At 34.1% G+C, this 24,683-nt stretch overlaps 1 protein-coding gene across 1 annotated transcript in view; it reads left to right on the forward strand.

The window, feature by feature from the left end:
• Window positions 1-24,683, forward strand: part of LOC111153330 (LPS responsive beige-like anchor protein) — a 754,899-nt gene that overhangs the window by 202,554 nt on the left and 527,662 nt on the right. Inside the window, exons 31-33 of the mRNA XM_022512304.1 lie at window positions 2,419-2,552; window positions 16,297-16,375; window positions 18,028-18,161. Coding sequence (XP_022368012.1) covers window positions 2,419-2,552; window positions 16,297-16,375; window positions 18,028-18,161 — 347 coding nt within the window. The remainder of the gene's footprint in view (window positions 1-2,418; window positions 2,553-16,296; window positions 16,376-18,027; window positions 18,162-24,683) is intronic.

Genomic DNA, 24,683 nt, shown 5'->3' on the forward strand with positions numbered 1-24,683 from the left:
TGAAATTTAAGACCTAAAACTAACCTATGTTTTCACCCTATGTTCTCACCCACAGACCCCATCATTGAGATACTGCAATTAACCTTTAACTCTTTTTGCTTCATCATATAATTCTTCATATATCCATCTCTCTATCAGTTTTATTTTTTATGTGTTTCAGCAGACATCAGTTCACTTCATAAACATTTCAGCATGCAGATCTTTAGAGATCAGTACAGTTTTTTAAGGTAAATTGTACATGCATTCAAAGGCACAGATCTTATGTGTACCATTTGATGAATTTTGACAACTTTGTACACCTGTGTGTAACCCAAATCCTCAGTCAAGACATCATCAACCTTGAGAGTTCCCTCATGTGCCTTCCCAGCTAGAGGCAACTATTCTTCTGATTTTTTTTCTAGGGTAGATTAGTTTTGCCTTTTATAGAACTTCATGTAAAAGGAAATACAAAGTTTGTGTTCTTCTGTATAAGACTTCCTTCACTCAATATAATGCTTTTAAGAATTCACTTATGTTGTGTTTATCAGTAGTTTCTTTTAATTGCTGAGTATTGTTTCATTGTATAAGCATATCACTTATTCATTTTTCTTTTGAAAGGCTTCTGAGCTGTTTCTAGTTTTTGACTATTAGATAAGTCCTCTTGAACATTATTGTATACATTTTTTGTGGGCATAAGTTATCTTGAGGAAATTCTCACGAGAGGGTTTGTATATAGGTTAGTTTTATGTCTTAAATTTCAGTTATGGAAAAAACAACTTCAGTTTTCTAAATACTATCTTCCGTTGCTCATTTCAGTGCTTTTAATTATCATATCAGTGAACTAGTCTTACTAGTTCTTTCTTTTGTGAACAAATGTGAGAGTAAATTCTGTGTAGCACTCCTCCCTCCAAAATAGGTTGCTAGGGTATGTACCTGGAGATTTTCTTAAACAATAGGTTTATGAATTTCTGCCTTGAGTAGATAATGCTTCCTTGAGTAGGAAATATAAAATTACATTTTATATTATTTTGAGTGTACTGCTAGCACACACACACACACGTGGTCATATCTATTCCCCCTAAAGTCAATAATCTTCATCTCATATAAGCTACCATGATTTAAGCACACCATTTCGGATTGAGGGCTCAGGTGGCTGTTGCATCTATTTTTTAGTGTATAGTTAACATTGGCAGTCACCCTTATAATGATGTGACACCAGCTACCCCCAAGTACATTGAATAAGCCATGCCTAACACAAGAGAACTTGATTTAATTGGCAACAGTGTTTGCCATCGCATGATAGGCACTGAAGTAAAACAGAACCTATTTAGCTTTGTATTATCTTTCTTTGGTATAACAACAAAAACAAAATGTATTTTTAAAGTACTGGAATTACATATTTTCCACTTTTGAATACATTTATTGGGATCAAGTATCTAAGTAACTTTATTTAGAAACTGAATACTTTAAAGCTGTTAAGGGAATACTTGAAGCTTGTGGTTACAATATTGTCAACAAAAGATGTGATTAAATAAATTGAATGTTGAAGACTTTAGGCTTATGGTTAACACCAGGTAATTAAAAGTAAGCACTGCTGTGGGAGTGCATTATATATCAGCTGTCCTCTTTACCTCATTAACTAGGTTTTTGCATGTTTATGGAGCTAATTTCAATTAAAAATGCCTTTTAGTTATGCCTAATAAGGTCTTTTAGTTACTATTTTGGTATAAAGTATTACACTTTAATTGAAATTGGTGTATCATAAATACCTGTGTTTGAATAATAGACAAAATGAACAAATTTGATTATTTGAAATTTTTTGCATCTAGCTTTTATACCTCTGCATTGTTTATTCTATATAATATTATCGAAAGATAGTCTTTGGGGCTTAAAAAGAAAAACTTGGTAGATACGTGTTAAAAATTGTTTATATCTGCAGGTTGTTTTTTTTTTTTTTTTTTAACCTTACAAGATTTCTAAGGTTTTATGATTACTAATTAGTGGTGCTTTAAAATCCATGTAGAAATGTGTTGTTTAAAATCCATGTAGAAATCTTCAATTCTGAGGTTAAGAAAAAGTTAATTACTTTTTCACTTGCGTGCCAAAATCCCTTTTTTATATACCTTTGGTTATATTTTATTTAAGTTGGATAATTAAAGATCATAAATTTGAAGAATATTATATAGTAATTGTAAGTTCAAATATTGTAATGGATTATTATATTTTCATAGGAGATTGTCTTCATTTTAAAACATTGAAATTCGGATAAATATGAATGCCATTGGAAAGATTTCTTACTGAGAGCATATTCTAAATTATACATCAAAATAGAAATAATTAAACTATAAAAAGAAATTAGTTTCCTACTTTCTATTTTGAAATTAATGTAATTAGGTTGAGTGACCTTTTGTATTTTAAAATCTGTTTACTTTATTACAGAAGTGTCATCATTGCAACAAAAAAATCAGCAGTCTTACCTTCTACACTTACTGCAAGTCTACCTACCAATGCTGTCAGTGTGGTTTCTTCAGTAGATTCAAGCCAAGCCTCAGATGTAGGAGGAGATTCACCTGGTGAGTGAGTTATATTTGAACAAAAAAGTTTTTAAGATTGCATTTCTGCAAAGTTGAGGACTTTTGATAAAATTAAGATAGTTTGTTAGGCACGTTATAAATCATTATGCTTTTGTATTATGCTATTGATTCATAATTTTCCAAATAAATTGAGTAGTATCAAATAAATTCTATCAAGTTATTTCAGTATTTTCATCACTTAAACATAATAATTGTTCCTAGTGTTTAGTGATGAGGAAATGTTCACAGTTGGTTAAGTAAAAAAATATGTGCAGTACTTTACATATACCATGTAATTGTAGCTATGTGAAGTATATACCTTTTGTACATGGAAAAATCTAGGAAATATACTCTGAAGTTACTTGATTATTTCCATGTGGTTGAACTACTACCGGCAGTTTTGATTTTTTAAGTTTCATGGGTTAGTGTCTTTTTCAAAATTTTATCATTAATCTTGTATTATGTTTATATATAATAGTACTCAGTTTATTGAATTGTATTCAGTTTATTGAAAAAAAATTTTTTCCTGGAAACCAAAATCTGTAGTAGTAGTACATGAAGTTTTATGCTATGTTGCCTTTTATTTTATTCAAAAAATTTTAAAAAATTTTATTTATTTGACAGAGAGAGACACAGAGAGGGAGCACAAGCAGGGGGAGTGGGAGAGGGAGAAGCAGGCTTCCCACTGAGCAGGGATCACCATGTGGGGGCTTGATACCAGGAGCCTGGGATCATGACCCGAACCAAAGGCAGATGCTTAATGACTGAGCCACCCAGGCGCCCCTTATTTTATCAATAATTTTTAAAAAACAAATAGACCTTACTTTTTAGATCAGTTTTAAGTTACAGAAAAATGAAATGGAAAGTACAGAGTTCCATATACTACCTCAACATTCCCAATTCCCATTATTTCCCATTGCCTATTACTAACATAGTAGTGTGGTATATTGGTATATTTTTCTTTATCATTGTTCTAGTGAGAAAATGTAAAAGAAAATAAGTGTAGGACTCTACCAGACTTGTCCATTATACTCTGATGCTTTTGTTTTACTTTGGAGGAGAAACAATTTGGTAATCTATATTGGACTGGGATGCAAATTTCTGTTCTTTCACCCCCATCCAGTACCCTTAAAAAAAATCAGCTGTGATTTTTCTAGAGCTTCTTCAGTCGGGAAAAAGGCAGAAGGTACTTATATCTGTGAAATGGTGGGCCATCTTTTAAACTCAGTGTTAGTAAACTTCTAATAACTTCCCAGAGCAAATAGTAGTAAGTTTAGCAGTTCACAGTACACTGAATAAAATATTTTCATCTTATTTTGAATATATTGCCTTTTAATTTCAGTTTATGGGACAAAGTAATTAAAGCAATCCTCTGGTTGCTTTTAAATATATTTTTGAAATTTAAATCATGCAGTCTTCAGAAGAGATAAGAAACAAAGCTGAGAGATACATAGGCAATATTGGATGTAAAACAGGATGATAAATTTATTTCTGAAGCATTGTATTTTTTTCTAATATATCCATTATTATATAAACTCACCCTGAAAAACCATATGCAGAATTACAAAATAATTTTCTACTTTGAAGACTATTTGTTTATTGGCAAACCCTCACAAAACATTGTATCCAGCTATAATGTACCCTTTGGCCCCATTGTTTAAATTTTGTTTAATTTCCAGTGGTGATGTTTCTCAGTTCTCAGGCTTTCCCATTTTGTGCTAGAATTGTTAGCTCTTTCCTTCTCCCTAAAACCCCTTAATTAAGAAAAAAATTCCTTGTTATCTCAAATCTTTGTGGTGATGGTCTTTGTTTTTATCATTTGTTTTTCATAACTGATTCTTCCTTTCCTCTTTCAGTATTCTCTCGTTGTCCTCATTATATGGTGTCTCCAGTTTATTTCTGTTCCATTCCATTAATTGCTGACATGAACCTTACAACTTTGATAAGGAAAATCTAATTCAGTATAGTGTTTTCAGTCATTGTATTTCTCACTCTCCTACAACCCCATTTTACCTACTTTTGTTTACCATACTTGCCTCTGTATCCTGTTCTTTTTTTTACTTGGAATCCAAACCCCACACGTAGGTATTTCCTCACCATCAATATTTTTATTGTGAGATTTTTGTTTTCTTTTTGGTAGGTCTCTTAATTTATTTGCCATTCATAAAACTAGGTGACATATATTTAAGTTTATTTTCCTCCTTCTGGTTCAAGCAAGAATTGGGAGAAAATGATTTGTGGATGAATTGATAGTTGTAATCGCACACTGAGCTGGGCAGTTTATTTTTATTTTTTATTTTTTTGAAGATTTTATTTATTTGAGAGAAAGAGAGAACAGGGGGAGGAGCAGAGGGAGAGGGACAAGCAAAGGCTCAATCCCAGAACCCTGAGATCATGACCTGAGCTGAAATTAAGAGTCAGATGCTAACTGACTGAGCCATCCAGGCACCCCTGGGCAGTTTATTCCTGCAGATCTGGGTAAATTAGGTATTAGTCTTGGTTTGATCTTGTATTATTTTCTTTGTATGAAGGTACAGTAAATATCTGTCCCTGTGGATCTTAAACCTTAAGTCTTTGTGCCTTGGGATGACTTCAGTTCTGAATTTTATAGTGAGTCAGCAACAAAAAATGAACTACTAAAATCCATTAATAGATAATTGATTAAAAGAATACACTTGATAATACATGGTACAATAGCAAAAATGGGAATTTCCTTGGCAGAAACAATGTAAATATAAAACATTAAATAGGACTTTTGTAGCAGAATAGTTAAACTATTTAGAATTTTTAGTATCAGAATGGGATTTCTAAATTTTACATGTGGCACAAAGAGAAACTAGAATTGGGTACAGTTGAATCCCAGAAAAAGAATTAGAGCTTGCCAGCTTTATCTGAGGTCAGAGATTCTTTTGTGATAATATTATCGCCAACTCAAAAACGAAACAAACGAACAAAAAAGCAGAAGTAGACCCATAAATACAGAAAATAAACTGGTGGTTGCCAGAAGAGAAGGGTATAGGGGGATGGATGAAATGGGTGAAGGGAGTGGGAGATACAGGCTTCCGTTTATGGAATGCATAAGTGATAGAGCATAGGAAATACATAGTCATTGGTATTGTAATTGCATTGTATGGTGACAGGTCATAATTACACTGTGGTGAGCATGACATAATATACAGAATTATGGAATCACTATGTTGTGCACCTAAAACTAACATTGTGTGTCAACTGTACTTTAAAAAGTCACCCAAATCTGTAACATTGCAAAAAAATTGAAGATTTGTACATTTACATTTTAAACTGTGCATTACTGAAACTGTGCTTATTATACAAATTTTGATTATTATACAAATTTCACATTTTAATTTGGATAACATTCCTTAGCTTCTGTAACATTTTATTAGCAAAAAAGAGTAGTCTTACTATCAATAGCAAGTCTTTCTTAGTAACTGATAAAAGATATTTATCAGAGAACAAGATACACCCTTGGTATGTGCATATTTTAAAAGAAAGCTAAAAGAGAAAACAGTTTTAGTAAATATATCAAAATCTGGACATTTTTAAAGTTACTCATCAGTATAGATTTAATTGCCCAGAATACAGTATGTGTTAAGATGTCATTACTCTTTTTTCAGGTGTGCTAACATGTTTTATCTACCATGATGCAAAGCATAAGTGATTAAAACAAAAATGAAGCTAATCCACTAAAGGAACCAAATAGACTGTCTTTCAGTAATTTATATGCTGGGTGTTTGCCAGTTTGTAAAATACAATAATTATACTTCTATTTGGAATATTAGGCTCTCATCTGTTTATCAGACCCATGTATATTATTAACTAGCACATTTATTTTTAACATTGAAAAAAAAGGTTTGATTCTTTGCTTATATGAAATTTGACCCAAGGAGCTTATATTTACTCAATCAGTACAAGTTTTTTATTTAGTAAAAAGTTTTTACTGGGCATACAGACTGTGCCTCTTGCGACTGGTCTGGAATCGGTGAGGAGTTTTTGTGGGTGAAAGGGAGAGGTAGAGAAATTTTAAAAATCCAGTGTTTAGGGATTATATATTGGCACTTGTTTTAATGATACTTTATTGCAAAGGACATTATTTATTTAGACCCTTAGGGACTTTGTATAAACAGTTGGCTATTACCTGGGTAGATATGAGACAGATGATATATTTGCATTTTCCTTTTTGTTCTTTTGAATGTCCGGAAAACTGTCAGTTTGAAGGAGCCAGTTTATCAGTGCAAGGATAAGGAAAAGATAAGTCAGTATCATTCCACATGTTCAAAGTAGCTTCTGCATTTACATATGTGTGATTGTGTATTAAAAATATTTAATGTTAATTTAAAACAATAAATTAGTCATAAATTTATGATTTTATCTGAGTTGAAAAATGCAGAATATTTGGAAACTACATTTTTTCCATGGCAGAAATGGAGAATGACCCCTATGAAGTTACCGATATTCTAGTTTATTTTTTGTGTGGTGTTTTCCTCCAATAATTATTGCTAGTTGATTTCTTTTAAAGATTTTTAAAAAATTTCAGTGTACTATTAGTTTCAGGTATACAATTTAGTGATTCCATTCAATACCCAGTGCTTGTCACAACAAAGGTCCCCCTTAATCCCCATCACGTATTTCACCCATCCCCCTGCATCTTTTTATCTTTGTTGGTAAAGTGTTCTCTTACTATTGAAAAAGACTGTTTGTAGAATCCCTTTCTGCTGTAGTCTCTTTTAGGTTTGAAAATTGGCAACACTTCTAGAGTAGTGTCAGGAAGGCTTTCTGTGTTACTGTTTTATTTAGAGCCACTGTTGCTCCCTGTCTTCTTCAGACTTCGGATATGCATTTCAGTTTGTTAAAATTAGAGTCAGCACAGTAAAAGCTATTTTTATTTTGTAACTACTACCTAAAGTCTCATACAAATATTTTCTTGAGATTTATTACTTGTGTCTTACTTTTAAATAAATGGGGCTTCATACTTTTCTTTTTTTTAGGTTCAGAGAAGTTTGAGAAAAACTACCAGTAGTCCTTTTAGAGACAGTATCTATTATATTCTAAATAAAGGTGGTCTTTAAAAACTACCACCAATTAAAAGAAATAAAGCTCAGAAATAGTTAATTAATCACTAATAATAAAAGTCAGTGGCCAGTTACGGTTTAGTAATCATATTGCTGTCAAGGATTTAGAGAATTGGAGGTGTCATTAACTGACTGTCATAAAGATATTTGGTGTCTGAAGTACTTCATTGAGTTGTGTAGAAATAGAAGGATGGACCTGAGTCTCAGAAATTCCAGATACTGAACAGAAAGATTCTTTTCAAAATTACCTTGTTTTGCTCTCTAGTTTGAAATGTTAACATGGAAGAAAAATGAGAAAATGGAAGACTTTTTGATTGTGAAGTGGGAATTTATACATGTACTTTAAAGATTGGGACTATAAAGAAATGTGTACTTTAACTTCACTTTTAATACTATGCATTAGGATAGGTTCCATGCAGTTTCTTAGGGTTTTTGTGTACAGTTAGCTCTCAAATGAGCAGGATGGTGAGGAGGGGAGGAAGACAGAGATAAATAAATCCCAGTAAAAAGAAAAGTTAATTCTGGTTTTCAAGGGAATGGGAAGGAAATGTGTAATGGAAAGGAGAGATTCACAACTTCATCTTGTAGGAATATTCTCCCTCTTTAGAGGTAGGCTTAGAATTATCCAAAGGTTAATTATCTAAGATTGCTACGGTATCCTCCCCCAAAGGAACAAAGCCTGTGGGGTGTCAAACAGTCTAGATTTCTGAAGCTCTATGTTTGCCTGAGAATTGGTGATGAGAACTGAATCAGAATTACTGATCTAGTTCTGCCTGAAGACCAAGCATATTTTAGGGAAGGTCGAGTTGTCCCAGATCCTTGATGATTAGAGCCTTCCTGTTTATCTATACCTGTAACTAATTTTATTTGCCTTACCTAAGAGAGTAAATTGAATCAAAATGCCCAGATATAAATGAAGTGAGCCTGAGGAAGTTATGGGAGTGGAGTGAGGGAGTACAGGCTTTTAATAAAATACTTTCTTGTACAGTGGCTGGGTTTACCAAATCTTTATGGCTATGTTTTGTTTTATACCAATGTGATAAGTGAAATAATTGGAAATACACTTTTTATAACAGTTAAATCTGGGTTTGACTCTTTGCTTTATAACTTCTAGACTTTTAAACAGATTTACCTTTAGTTTCTTTAAAAAAATTTTGGAGTAATGTTTTTAAAAGGTACTTTAGAACCTTTATGTCATTTAAGTTATGTATACATAATGTCATATGAATAATTGAAGAATTTGGATGTATTTTCTGCCTGAAGTACAGACTAAAGGGAACTATGATAACTTTCTTTAAGTATTTGAAAGGAAGTCATAGAGAAGAAAGGTAGGAAAGGAAGCTATCATTAATTGTGTATGTGTTATGGTCCAGGCTCAAAGTAATTCTGTGAGGTGTAGGTACCACTATTCATTTTATAGATTAGGAAAATGAAGCACAGAGAGCTTAAGTAACTTTATCCAAGGTTCTACTGGTGGTAAGTGGCAGAGCTATTACCGCTTCCCCCAAACATTTCAATCATATAACAACCCCTGACAGGTAGTTATTATCAGAGAAACTGGCCCAATATTGATAGAGCTAGGATTCAGTTTGAGAATGGTTTGGTTGTAGGTGGCTGGTGAGGAAGTGTTGTCTGCTAGTGTAGAACATGTTTTCTAAAGAAATCGGTGTGGAAGTTACGTGAGAGATTGTTGAGATCTTGAGAGCTTGGCAGGATTTCTTTTTAGATGTGGAGGAGAAAGGCTGTGGTCGTGAATGACCTAACATTTCTTTTTGAAAGCAGGAAGGGAAATAGATTTCAAGCTGAGAAGAGTAGAGGAACTTTAATATTTATTGCCAGAATTTAATAGGTAAGTAATATATAAATAGAAGGCTTGACTAAAAATGGGTAGCAGCAAACATGAATATATAGTAGAGTTACTTAGAAGAGCTCTTGACTTTTCTTCTGTAGTGCTTTGCAGAAATGTGGGAAAAGAACATTGGAGAATCTACTTTATCTTTGTTACTTTTTTTTTTAAGGTTTTATTTATTTATTTGATAGAGAGCAGGAGAGCACAGGCAGGGAGATTGGCAGAGGGAAAGGGAGAAGCAGACCCCCTGCTGAGCAGGGAACTCAATGTGGGGCTTGTTCTCAGGACCCTGGGATCATGACCTGAGCTGAAGGTAGACTCTTAACTGACTGAGCCACCCAGGTGCCCCTATCTTAGGTTCTTTACATTTTTAAATTTAAACATCCTAACAACCGTGTTAAAATTTGGTGGTATTTCTCTTTTCTAAATCATACTGGTAAAATGATTTAAAAGGAACGTTCTAGAATTCTGCATGACAACAATCACTACACACTTAAGTATTTGTAATGAACGATAAAAGGTAAATATCTATATATAATAATTACAAATTACAAAGAAAAGGATTCCTACAAAAATGCTCAAAATGTCAGAGTAGTAGTTATTTATGTTACCTTTTGGTTTCCACTAAAGTGGGTCTACGGCCATACCACCCTGAACGCGCCCGATCTCGTCTGGTTTCCACTAAAGTGGGAAAATTCATTCAATTTTACTAGTAGTCAGGTGTAAATTATTTATTCTTTATTCAGGGCAATTTGGCAATATGTGTTCATATGTAAAGTGTGTGTTTATTGACTAATAGGAAGTTACCTAAAAAAATCAAGGAGTGGGGCACCTGGGTGGCTCAGTCAGTATCCAGCTCTTGATCTCAACTCAGATCTTGATCTTAGGGTCATAAGTTCAAGCCCTGCATTGGGCTCCACACTGGGTGTCGAGCCTATTTAAAAAAAAAAAAAAAAAAAAAAGTCAAGGAGTACACATAAATTTATGTAAGCAAATACAAAATGCTATTTATTATGGTAAAGAACTAGGAATGACTCAAATGAATGTCCCTGAATTTTGGTTGGTCTGATATATCCTCATGATTAGAAGCAAATTATGATACACTTCTTTGGTAGGAATATTATGAAACAGGTGGAGAAGAAAATCTAATCACCTGCTGCACAATTTTATCTGTCTTTATTTTAACTCCAGTATAGTTAACATACAGTGTTATATTAATTTCAGGTGTACAATATGGTGATTTAACATTTCAATACTCACCCAGTGCCTATCATATGGTGCACAATTTTGACTTGTCACAATATTGATGATACCACTTTCATTATTTGATAAACATCTAACTGCCAGTGGTGCCTGGGTGGCTCAGTGGGTTAAGCCTCTGCCTTCAGCTCAGGTCATGACCTCAGAGTCCTGGGATCCAGCCCCACATGGAGCTTTCTGCTCGGCAGGGAGCTTGCTTCCCCCCCTCTCTCTGCCTGCCTCTTTGCCTACTGATTTCTCTCTCTCTGTCAAATAAATAAATAAAATCTTAAAAAAAAATTGAATGGCCAATTTTCTGTATGGTAAAGTTACTCTTTCCCTTTTGTTTTTAATAAGTGTTTTGTGGAAAGGTACTTTGAAATTATTTAAATATCCTGTTCCTCAGATTGTTACTTTATCTTATCAATATGGCCTCTTTGGCTTCCTATTTTATTAAATGAGTTGTTGTACGTTATTATCATTATTTATTTTTAGTATTATTATTTTAAAATTTAATTTAATTTTGTGTATGTGTCCCCAAATTCATTGTTTATGCCACAGCCAGTGCTCCTTGCAATACGTGCCCTCCATAATACCCACCACCACCAGGCTCACCCAACCACCCACCCTCTCCCCTCCAAAACCCTCAGTTTGTTTCTCAGAGTCCACAATTTTTAAATTTTTTAATAAACATATAATGTGTTATTAGCCCCAGGGGTACAGGTCTGTGAATCGCCAGGTTTACACATTTCACAGCACTCAGCATAGCACATACCCTCCCCAATGTCCATAACCCCACCACCCTCTTCCTAACTTCCTCCCCCCGGCAACCCTCAGTTTGTTTTGTGAGATTAAGAGTCTCTTATGGTTTGTCTCCCTCCTGATCTCATCTTGTTTCATTTATTCTTTTCCTACCCCCCAAATCCCCCACATTGCATCTCCACTTCCTCATATCAGGGAGATCATATCATAGTTGTCTTTCTCTGATTGACTTATTTCGCTAAGCATAATAGCCTTTAGTTCCATCCACGTTGTCACAAATGGCAAGATTTCATTTCTTTTGATGGCTGCATAGTATTCCATTGTGTGTGTGTGTGTGTGTGTGTGTGTGTATACATACACACCACATCTTCTTTATCAATTAATCTGTTGATGGACATCTAGGTTCTTTGCATAGTTTGGCTATTGTGGACATTGCTGCTATAAACATTCGGGTGCATATGCCCCTTCGGATCACTACGTTTGTATCTTTAGGGTAAATACCCAGTAGTGCAATTGCTGGTTTGTAGGGTAGCTCTATTTTCAACTTTTTGAGGAATCATTATTTATTTTTATGCTCAAAATGTTTCCAGTTTGGTCAGTGGTAGTCCCTTCAAGCTGGCTTCTATGTCTTTGTGAATGATTGCCTATTATTCCTTTGGCATATCTTTGCTTTCTAAAAAACAAAACTAGATGTTTCAAGCTCATTGTGTACTTTTCTCTAGTAAATCTTGAATTGGTCATTTCTCTCTCTCAGTGAAGAATAGTGTTTAGAAGCAAGATTTGGACATGAGGTGTTAAGGTATTATTGTTCCCAAGTCCTCTCAGTGGATAGAACTAGGGACTATATATGGATATGTATTTGAAAGAGGATATATATTTCATACATAGTTGTATATATTACCTATATTTAGTGAAACCATGGATTCACACAAATGCCCTTAATTTCAAATCATTAACCTCAAAGTTCTTTTTAGTTTTCTTTTCTACTTAAATGCTCTCTTCACATTGTTTGAGCTCGTATACCTTGCTCCAGGTCAGTGTCACCCCCATCGTGGTGCAAATACTTTACTTGATCTATTCAAGCTAACTGCTTGAGGCCTGACTAGATTAAGGAAGTTTGGAAAATAGGGCCCCTTTGCTTTTTAAAAGTACAATATTTTTATACTGTAGTATAATGGGAAAATAACTGATTTTACTTGAAACACAGGATTCTCAGATACAGATTCTCTCTTGGCCAACTCTCTATCCCTGCCTTCAGACTGTCACTCATAGGTCACCTTCCCTAAGTTTCACCTTGACCACTATATCTAAAGATGCAAGCAGCTTTCACTAACCTTCACCCCATGCTTCCAATTTCCCTCACTCTTCTCTATTATTTCCTAAACCACCTTCTAGCTCCCAACTTATTTCTTATGTTTATTATTTATTGTCTGTCTTCCCCTACAAGGGCTGAACTTTTTGTTTATATAAGCACTGATATATCCCAAGCATCTAGAATAATACCTAGACTTCTATTTGTTTTCAAAAGATAATTTTCAATAAATGAGTGAGTATATATAGCTGCATGCTTGTTTCAGTCCTCAGTGTTCACTCAGGAATTTGGTTTCTTTTAGGGTAACCATGCAAATGAAAAATAAGAAAACCTTGGGGCACCTGGGTGCCTCAGCGTATGACTCTTGATTTCTACTTAGGTCATGATCTCAGAGTTTCGAGGTCAAACCCCATGTCAGGCTCTGTGCTGGGCATGGAGCCTGCTTGGGATTCTCTCTCTACCTCTGCCCCTTCCCCAACCCCCTCTTTAAAAGAAAAGAGACCCCTATGCTTTCAAGCCTTGTTAAATTTACTGCCACATTAGGTGTCCCTTTGTAGCGAGTGGGGCAGTGGAGATGATCTTCCATTGCCTACACTATTGGAATGGAGCTTAGAGGTTCATTTTCACTACAAGCAAATCATTATACTTAGATAATATGTTGAAATTATACAACTGTTTTTCCTGTAGGCTTCTAGTTTATGTGATCTTGAGGTTGTAGACTGGCAAAATAAAGATTTTAAATAGTTACACAGTTCTCCTTTACTTAGTCTTTTACCATATCATATTTGAATCTGTTGCTTTCTTGATTTTATCCACTGTTTCCTCTTACAAGTAGGTCTCAACTATGGCTAACTACAATTGTTAAGATGCCTTTGATTATAAAATGTGTTGATTTGAGAAATGCTACCATGTGGAAAAATGTGCATTTTATCCTGATGAGACAGGTTGTTATGGAAAAGAATTCTTACTTAGAGATTTTAAAATTTTGTTTCTTTTAAAATAATCGGATGATTTTTATCTTTCTCTGCCTGAGTTCATCTAAAGTCTCTATCAGTGTGCTCTAACCAAAGACTGCCAGGAATAAACTTTTGGTTGAATAAGTTAGTTCAGTGAGGGAGGATGCACACAATGAGGAAATTAGGGACATCTGAGTAAGAGAATGTTAGAAATGATTTATTACAGGGTTTGAACCTATATTAGGTGATTTTAGGGAGGGGTTAAGGAAGTGGGGCTTCCTTCTGAATTGAGTACTGTTAGGAAGCATGGGTAATTCTACAGTGAGATACCCTAATAAATCTCATCAGAAGCATGGAAGCCTAAAGCTGTAATTTGTAAAGTCATCAGTCATTCATACTAACAACACTAAGCCTAATCAGTATTATCAGGCCAGCTCCTGATGTCGGAGGCTGCTTTTCTACATTCTCAACTGTTTCTGTCTTCTTCCTTTATGTATGCTAGTTGAGCATTTCTTCTTCCATCTCTCCTTCATTTATCTTTCTGTCCACACCACTTTAAGTCCTTTTAGGTACTTCTAGCATACCTATGCCTGAAGTTTTGAGAACATATCATAAGCATCAGACCTCTGGTAGTGCATAGATTCCAGGATCTTTTGAACTACTCTTCTCTCGTTTATCAGCTTTGCATATTCTTTGTTTCATTTTCCTCAGTATTATTTCCTTCTTTTTGGACTGTTCTCTCTAGAATTGTGATGAGATTTCAGTCTGTATTTACCCAAATACTAACTTGCCACCCATTTAAGATACTACTTTCAGAAACTGAATTTTACTGAATTACATCTGCAAGCAAGATATGCATGTCTCTTGTTCCTGTAGACTCCAGGTTGTAAGGATATCATCCAAGTTGGATTCCAGTGACTCTTACAGTCCCTGTGTCATAGAGGGACACTCTATATGTCTGTTCTTTTTCTTCCTAATATTGGTCTTAGAAAAGCCAAATGGCTGTTCTGTTTCCTTTGATCCTACTCCTAGCTTAAACTGAATGATGTTCTATCCCATATATCCTAATTCTTAAACAGGAACTTTATTTTTCCCCTTTCTTTCTTGAGCTTTTAGAATTTCTTAAGTCTCAGTAAATTATCATACAAATTAGTCTTCTGTCATTCTTTCAAGACTTGTCATAATGTATGTTGTTTTGTTCCTATCTGTTCTTTTACTCTTCCAGTTACTTTTCTAGTGATTTTTTTTTCTCCTGCCAAGTAATCAGTTATTTGTTGAAAACAAAGATGAAAATTCTCGTACATTTAACATTTTAACATTTCGTAATAGCTTTAACATTTCGTAATAGAATAGGATGAATTGACCATTCAACAAAATATACAAGAGTATTGGGACGCCTGGGTGGCTCAGTTGGTTGGACGACTGCCTTCGGCTCAGGTCATGATCCTGGAGTCCTGGGATCGAGTCCCACATCGGGCTCCCAGCTCCATGGGGAGTCTGCTTCTCGCTCTGACCTTCTCCTCGCTCATGCTCTCTCTCACTGTCTCTCTCTCAAATAAATAAATAAAAATCTTTAAAAAAAAATTAAAAAAAAATATACAAGAGTATTAAAGGGTATCTGGAAGTTTCATTGGAGAGTAAAATAAGATCACATGGTAGAAATTAATTTTACACAGTAGTTTGAACAAAGAGAGGGACATAAAAAAGTAGGAAATAGCGAAGTACATACCAGATGGGAAGATTAACTTGTAAAATATGAGAGATAGGAATGATTAAGGGAATAATTTTTGGAATTAACATAAACTGAGGACCCTCTCTTGGCAATTTCTCTAAGCTCTGGAGAGATTGGGATGAAAAAGATGAGGTCTTGGCTTTTAAAAAGATTAGTATAATAGGAAAAAGGATATTTAAAAAATCAAGTGAAATATAGCATGACAAATGCACAAACAGGTTAAATTCTCGTTACACTGAGATGAGGGAGTATAACTTCTATTTGAATCATTTAAGAAAGGTTTCACAAAAAAAAAAAAAAAAAAAAAAAAGTTTCACAAGTATTCCCTGGTTATGTTTGTTAGGCTAGACTCAGAAGCAGTCAGGCTATAGCATAAGGTATTTGGTGACTGAATAAGGTCAGTTTTTATGGAAGTGGAAGTTTATGTGCTTGAGGCTAAATTTGGAATTAGCTGTTTTTGTGTTTTTTTCAATTTTAAAAAGTGTTTACTTGTAAATCTCTATTGCTACTTGTTGGATAGAAGCAATCATGACTTTAGTGAGTCAGAAATTAGTTTTCTGTTACCTCTGCAGCTGATGGATCATAGGTTACTTGGTGTAATAATCAAACTTGTAACTAAGATTTACATATTAAATGATTAAAGAGATACCTTGTTAATTGGTAGATTTTAATGTTATCCAAAATATAATGGACATTTAAAATCCATTGTAATGTTTTGTGTTGACTTGGTATAAAGATAGCTTCTTTGTTTGAACCTTTATCTAAAAATGGAAGATTCCCGTAAATGGTTATTTTCTTTTATAGGTGGTAGATCATCTAATGCAAAATTGCCCTCGGTGCCAACAGTTGGCTCAGTTCCACAAGACCAAGTTTCAAATATGAGGTATTAAAGCTATTAACTTGGATATTTGTGATTTATTCCTTTTGATGACTCTTTAAACTGTTTAGCTACAGTTCTTTTTTTTTTTAACTTACTTTTTGTCTATTTTTTTAAAAACATAAACGACAGAGGCCTGAATATTTTAGAAGTTTCTCTTTAAAGATTATGAGATGTAAAAGGTTTTTGAGAAGTGGCTATTATGATTAATAAGTACTGCATGCAAAACAAATATTTAAATACACAGGTAGTAGCTTATGACTTAGGTTTCATATGATTATGAACTGAAAATGTAGAATTCATTGTTCATTTTCTACAAAAATGCTGAAGCAAGTTGTAGCCAGTCAACCAAAGCCACAGTGAAACTGAACAGTAGGTACATTTTTACCGTCCTTAACCTTTTTAAATTGGGAATATGCATTTCAAATTCAAAGGTGGAATGCTGTGGATATTTTCTACCACTAGATCCTTCGTGGTCAGAGTTCTTGATCCTCCTTCCACTACTGGAAAATCCTAGCACTCCACGAATACAGGCACCAAAGTTCTATATGTGTAACCTTGTAGTTGTGATATTATCCAGAGAGGAATAGTATTAAGGGTAGTACCTAGGATGAGATGCTAATTGGTAGAAGAAATTTCCATCAGCTAAACAGTTGATAGTTTCAGTAGCAGCTCTTGTTGGTATTACGAAGTACTCCTTGTGTGAATAAATAGGTAAGTAGTGGCTGTTTGTGTATATATTTTGTTTATAAGTTAGGAACTAAAGCTGTGGATGCCTCTGAATTTCCTGAAATGCAGGGAGCATGTTTAACTCATTAAATATATACATGTGTGTGGTTGTGTGTATACATATGAGTATATGTGCATCTAGTCACAGAGACATATTAATATGTAAATTGAGATCATTATAAGTGTGCCAGTAAAGTATACAAATTTTCAAATGAAAAGTTGTTCAGATTGCTTTAGAAAAAAGATTCTTAAAGATGTCAATGAGAAAAGAATATAAACTAATTCAGTTTATAAATACTTATGGTGTCTATGCTGTATGCTGCAGCTGAGAACTTAGGAAGTTATAGTTCTTGAACTGAAGGTGCTGATGGTTTATTAATAGACAAATTTTTTTTCTCTTAAAGACTTTATTTATTTGAGAGAGAGAGAGAGAGACAGAGAGAGAGAGAGAGAGAGAGAGAGAGAGTTGGGGGAGGGGCAGAGGGAGACTTTAAGACTCCTCTTAAAGCAAGGATCCCAACCCAAGGCTCTATCTCAGGACCCTGAGATCATGACTTGAGCTGAAGGGATATGCTTAAACCGACTGAGCCACTCAGGTGACCCAGGAATACACAAATTTGATAAGGATTTGGTCGAGTTTTTTTAGGTTATAATGGTGTTAAAATCAAGTGCTCTCTACTGACCCATTAAGATTTTCAGTAAGATTGGATGCTTAGAGTGGTTGTTTACCAGATTATTTGTCAGGGCTGAGGTGGTAATATAGATCTTAATAATAAAGGGAATTCTAGCAGAAGGAATGATATGTATAGCAATAATGAGTTGTTATATAATTTTTAATTTCTCATGATTTTACATTTCTTTGGAAACTCATTTTAAAAACTGAAAATTGTAAATTCTAATGAATAGTTCAGATAATATCTTTCCATTAGTATTACAGAGAGGCTTGAACATGCTTTGGAAAAGGCAGCTCCTCTTCTGCGAGAGATTTTTGTGGATTTTGCACCTTTTCTTTCTCGGACACTTTTGGGTAGTCATGGACAAGAACTGCTTATAGAAGGAACAAGTAAGTGATTTTTCTATATGTCACTTTACAAATGAATATTTAAATTTATATTTAAGTTTTAAGATTAAAAATTGAAATGAATAATAGGAGAAGGATGGAGTTTCATTGTTCAGGTATTTTTCAGCCTTTGACAAAGTTTCTTACAGAGTCTGTATCTTTTGAAAGATGTGTCTCTTCTATTGTTCTAATCTGATTTGGATGTTTAATTAGTGATTTGGATGAAGCAGAAAAGTATGTACTGAACCAAAGAACTACGACTTAGATTTCTTTTTTTAATGCATTAAAATAAACTATGAGAATGGAGAATTGGAAAGATTAATGTTATAGTAATTAGCGGGCATTTACCTGGGATTTTACTAGAACTTAAGATCCATATAAATATGGATTGGTATAATATATGGATCTATATGGATCATATAAATATGATCCATATAAATATGTGGTGATATAAATAGTATATCACCACATATTAGGAAAATGAATGTATTATTAGTCCTTATTAGTAGAATTCTAATAAGTAAGTAGAAATAAATATAAATTTATTTTATATTTTTTATATATAAGTAGAAATAAGTATTTCTTTTATAAATAAGTTTTTTTTTATATATAAGTTTTATAAATTTTTTTTTTTATAAATAAGTATTTTATAAATAAGTAGAAATAACAGTGTTGGGGTCCGTTATCAAAGGAACGAGACTGAGACAAAGTGAAAGTTAGGCAAAGCTTTATTCTATGCCAAGCATTAGAAGTTAGACTGACTGTCCAGGGGAACGAGACTGAGACAAAGTGAAAGTTATGCAAAGCTTTATTCTATGCCAAGCATTAGAAGTTAGACTGACCGGCCAGGGCCGCCTCCGGAGAGAGCAATCCCCTCCCGATCTCACAGGCTGGTTTTATAGGACATAACCGCAGACCCAAGGTACATGGCTTCTATTGTTAAGGCGTTTACTCCTGGAATCGATACCTGGAACCCATACCAGGAGCTATTGGGGCGTTTATTCCCGGACTGAAGTCCGTGGAAGTAAACAACAATATGGCTACCTAGGCAATATGGAGGCACTCTGGCTAAGCAGGCCCTAATAGTTAAACAGGTTTTAACATTAAATTGGCCCTAACAACAGTACTCTATCCTGCTTACATATAGATTCCTGGATCATTTATAGGTAGTATACTTTGAGATGGTGTCAAACTAGATAGCATTCAGAGTTGGTTATTGAGTTGGATTGAAAACCATGTGCTGTTTATGGAATGAAGGAGAAGTATTCAGACTTTTTTTTTTTTAAAGGTTTTATTTATTTATTTGAGAGAGAGAGAGAGAGAGCGAGCAGGATTGTGAGAGGGGGGAAGGTCGGAGGGAGAAGCAGACTCCCCGCTGAGCAAGGAGCCTGATGCAGGACTTGATCCTGGGACTCCAGGATCATGACCTGAGCCAAAGGCAGTCGCTTAACCAACTGAGCTACCGAGGTGTCCCTGGACTTTTTTTTTTTTTTTTTAATATGGGGTACTTGCCATATAGTGAATGTTTTCTAATATTAGAATGTGTGACTCAGCCAATTGCTATCTCTGACAGCAGATATCAGTTCAACAGAAAATAGCTTTCCAAACAATTCTAGTTAAGAGCTTAATAGACTGACTGCAGAATACCAGTCTTCATCCTTACAAGTAGAATTTTTTAAGGATAAGCTGGAGGATTTTCATCAGTGATAATATAGAATTGATTTTTTAAATTTAGATGTGTTTGGACTAGAAGTTTCCTAAATCTGGGCTTGTCTGTGTCCATGGCTCATGGTTTAGGATTAAACACTTTGATTCTCCTAAAGCTGAAAAATCATGGAAAAATGTAATTATCTGTAACCTGATCTCTTTAAATATCAATTTATAGCTTTAGTTATAAATTTTTGTTGAGTTACAGTCACTAGATGATCTCTTGAGGAATTTTTTAAAACTTACTAAAAAATACTTTTTTTTTTTTTTAAAGAGATTTTATTCATTTGACAGAGAGATACCCAATGAGAGAGGGAACACAAATAGGGGGAATGGGAGAGAGAGAAGCAGGCCTCCAGCTGAGCAGGGAGCCTGAAGTGGGGCTTGATCCCGGGAGCTTGGGATCATGACCCAAGCTGAAGGCAGATGTTTAACAATTGAGCCACCCAGGCACCCCCCAAAAACTCTCTTTTAGAAATAAGAATATGGAAATGCAAGGTAGAGGTAGTTCAATAGTGGAAGATACTCTTTATATTAGCACTAATTGAGGGATATCAGCACATTTAAAATAATAAGCTTTAGCTGAAATAAGAATTTCATTATCATCTGTGCTATATAGATGTATATGGAGTTGGTGATGAGTGGTCTCATTTCCACAGAGGGAAAAAGTATTAAATTTATTTGAAAAAGTTCAAGTTTTAGAAATATTTACTTAATTTGGGGGTAGAATTTACCTTATCTGCCTAAGGATATAATTTTTTCAGCCATGCATGGACTATTTGATCTAATGAAGTAATAAAATTTGAAAGATAATGAATTGAAAAATTGAAGGACTTCTCCCTAATTTATACTTCACATGTTAAATGTTTCTTTTTTAAGTGGTGTGACAATTTACGAACTATATTTCATTATTGTAAAGTGGATTATTAATTACAGCTTTTTGGTGTAGCAAAACAGAGCTTTTAGTTGGTCTATAATAGTTTTATAGTTTTATATATTTATATAATAGTTTTATAATAGATCCCGCAAGATACTCAGAAGTACTAAACTTGCTAATTCCAGATCCCTGAACAAAATTTAATTTAGAATCAATTTTTTACTGGTAAGTTCTGGTAAACTGATAATAAGGAAGATGATGCACTCTTGCTTATCTATAAACCTGAGCAGTGCCTCATTGGACTGTATTCATAAAAAGTTAGCCAAAAAAAAAAAAAAATCTAGGAATTTTATGCATCTTACATATGTATGTTAAGTTGTAAGGAACGTTTTGGGTGGTGGTTTTTGTGCATTGTAAGACAAGAGTTTTGAGTAGAAGTGTTTGTGGCATGGTACTGTACAAAAGCACTAGATTCAAAGACAGGAGACTTTGGTTCTAATCCTGCCTTTGTCAGTCACAAGTTGTATGCCCAGAGACTGGAAAGCTTATTACTTCTATAATTTTTTAATGGTTTTTTTTATTTAAAAAAAATTAAATATGTTAAATATGTATGGAGTAGAAATTGAAATAACCATGAACTTATTACCAACTCCCAGACCATCTTTGTTTTGCTATAATTGTTTGTTGTATCTGCCTCCCTTTATTTTGCTTTAGTATTTAAATCAATTCCAGACATTGTTGTTTTACCCTTAAGTAATTCATAAGCCATGTAAAAAAGGATATTTTCTTACATAATCATAATTGTTGTGTATATACCTAATATTGATAATAGTTCCATGCCATATAATACTTAGTTCATATTCATTGTTTTTTTTTTTTAAGATTTTTATTTATTTATTTGACAGAGATCACAAGTAGACAGAGAGACAGGCAGAGAGAGAGAGAGAGGGAAGCAGGCTCCCTGCTGAGCAGAGAGCCCGATGCGGGACTTGATCCCAGGACCCTGAGATCATGACCCGAGCCGAAGGCAGCGGCTTAACCCACTGAGCCACCCAGGCGCCCCAATATTCATTGTTTTTTAAATGTCTTTTTACAAAACATTTTCTCATTTATATACAAACAAAATCAATTTATTGCTTTTGGTTATGTCTTTTAAGTCTTTATTAATATCAAATAGTTTCTCCGTATTTTCCCTCTGTTTTCATGCTCTTGGCTTGTGGACGAAATCTGGTTGGTTGTTCTGTAGAATGTTACATATTTTGGCACTCTGTGGCCATTGTTTCCTCATGATGTCATTTAATGGTTTCTCTGTCCCATTTATTTTCTGATGGCTTGAGATTAGATTTAAAAGCTTAGTTAAATGAAACAAGATGGGATTGGGAGGGAGACAAACCATAAGAGACTCTTAATCTCATAAAACAAACAGGGTTGCTAGGGGGTGGGGGAGTAGGGATATGGTGGCTGGGTTATGGACATTGGGAAGGGTATGTGCTATGGTGAGTGCTATGAAATGTGTAATCCTGATGATTCACAGACCTGTACCCCCTGGGACAAATAATACATTATATGTTGATATAAATAAATAAATAAATAGATAGATAGATAGATAGTTTAGTTAGAGGTAACACTGCCTATTACATCTTGCCTAGAACCACATGTTTTCTGATTGTTTCAATTTTAGTGATACTAACCCTCTTTTTCAACCTTTTGTAAGGATTGATATTTTGTTACTTTTGCTTTTTTAAAGAGGTCTTTCAAAAACAAAGAAAGTTACTTAAAAAATAATATTTATTCTATCTTACAATTACCATATGTGAACATGTTTTTATAAATCTAGGATTCATTAGGGGGTCTTTGTGATATTGATTTTCCTATACCTTAAAACACTTTGTTATTTCACCATTATTCATGAATTATTCCTACTATAGTAAGGACTATAAAATAATGAGAAGAAAAGAATACTGGAATTGCCCCTAGAATTATGATATAATAAGAAAATAAGTCATCACTCTTGGATCTCCCTCAGTTTGTACTGCATTCCCCAAAGTACTGGATCATATTTTAAGAAGATAGAAATTTGTTTTCTCAGTGGGAACAAGAACTGATATTTGGGGAGGGCAAAAACATTTTAAGTATTATATGGTTCTTCCAGTGGGTCACAGTACCTCTATACAGTGTATGTTTAGTATTAAAGTTTCGTGGGGATGCAATTAAGAAAAAAATGTTCTGAAATGGCTTCCTAGTGGGGAGCAATAATGAAAAAAAAAAAAGGTTAAGAAATATCAGTAAAATCGGTGTAAAAGAAATCCGTGGATACCATCTTTGTGGTCTTATTTTCAGCTTTCATCAAATTCTGTTAGGAATTCAGAATTGCTTATTTTCTGCTCTTAATGATAAGGAGAAAAATTGACAGAAGAAGACATTTTACAATTATTAGACCATCTGAGGATGAATTTAAAGAGACAGAGAGCAACGCTCAAATTTTATCAAACCCAAGAATTCATTAGTGCACAGTATATTTCTGTGGACAAAAAGGAAATTGATTTTCTTAGTATGTCATTCTATAGAAAGGACTTCATTGTACAAAATTTATGCAATGTTTTCTGACAAGAACATGGAACATCTTATTTTGCTAAAAAGGTATGTGACAGTGTTCTTCCATGGCTTTGATAGTTACACAGCACAATTTACTTGGCACAGTTTCTAAGTGAATAAAAAAGGCAAGTGTGTTACATGAAAATGATTGGAAAGAAAAGTTCATGTAGAAATGAAAAAAATTAGTGGATTCATCATTCTAAATCATGTTTAAAAGACCAAAGAAGAAAATATTTTATAATTCTGGATCAAAGAAGATGACTGTTGTCTTTTCAATAAAATTTTGAATGATTCACCTTTTCCAAAGTACTGCATTTGATGATGTAAGTTCAAGAAATAGGACCAGAATTAATGATCGGGTGGAACCAATTAGAAGTTTATCTGAAATTTGGAATTAGTATTTACAAGATAGATATCATATTTATAGATTGATGAAGAGCAGTTAGTTGAATCTAAAGGCCTTTGCTCATATAGGTTATATACAAATAACCTTTAAAACCAGATAGAGAATAAGAATTTGAGTGCATTATGCTTAAATTATTATTAAAGCTTCTAATAATGTTCGTAATCATCTCTTTTTATATAAAAACCAAGTTGACTTAAATACATACTTAAAATACATATATATATATATTTTTTTTTTAAAAAGATTTTATTTATTTATTTGACAGAGATCACAAGTAGACGGAGAGGCAGGCAGAGAGAGAGAGAGAGGAGGAAGCAGGCTTCCTGCTAAGCAGAGAGCCCGATGTGGGACTCGATCCCAGGACCCTGAGATCATGACCTGAGCCGAAGGCAGCGGCTTAACCCACTGAGCCACCCAGGCGCCCAAAATACATATATTTTTAAAAAGGCTTCTTACATTCCATGTGGCAAAGGTCAAGACTGTTTTTCATGTTACTTGAAGTTTAGACAAATCAGTGGGTTCAGATGTTGCTAGCTTAATATCTGGTAAATCATTTAATATTTCTGAATTTAGCAGTAAGGAAAAGCAGTGATAATGGAGGTGGGGTAAATAGTCTTGGGTGAAGAAATTTGAAGAAAATTTCATGACCTCTTTGGTCATGAAATTCCAAATGAGTATAAAGCTCTTGGCTTTGGTATCCTGAGTTTGTCTTTTTTTGAAGGGACTAAAATTGCATATCTTTAAAAAATAAACTAAAAATAAAACCAAGCAAAATGAACGCTATGGTTATTCTGAGAGGCTTTTAGAGAAATTGGGTTAAGAGCCTACTCAGATTTCTGAGGCTGTCTTGTGTGCTTTCTGCTAACTGGGGCAATAATAGGGTGGGTGGGTGGGTGTGTGTGTGTGTGTGTGTGTGTGTGTGTGTGTGTATAAATGAAAA

Source organism: Enhydra lutris, unplaced genomic scaffold (genome assembly GCF_002288905.1).
Source record: "Enhydra lutris kenyoni isolate GAN:26980312 unplaced genomic scaffold, ASM228890v2 scaffoldscaffold3, whole genome shotgun sequence".
NCBI lineage: Eukaryota > Metazoa > Chordata > Mammalia > Carnivora > Mustelidae > Enhydra > Enhydra lutris.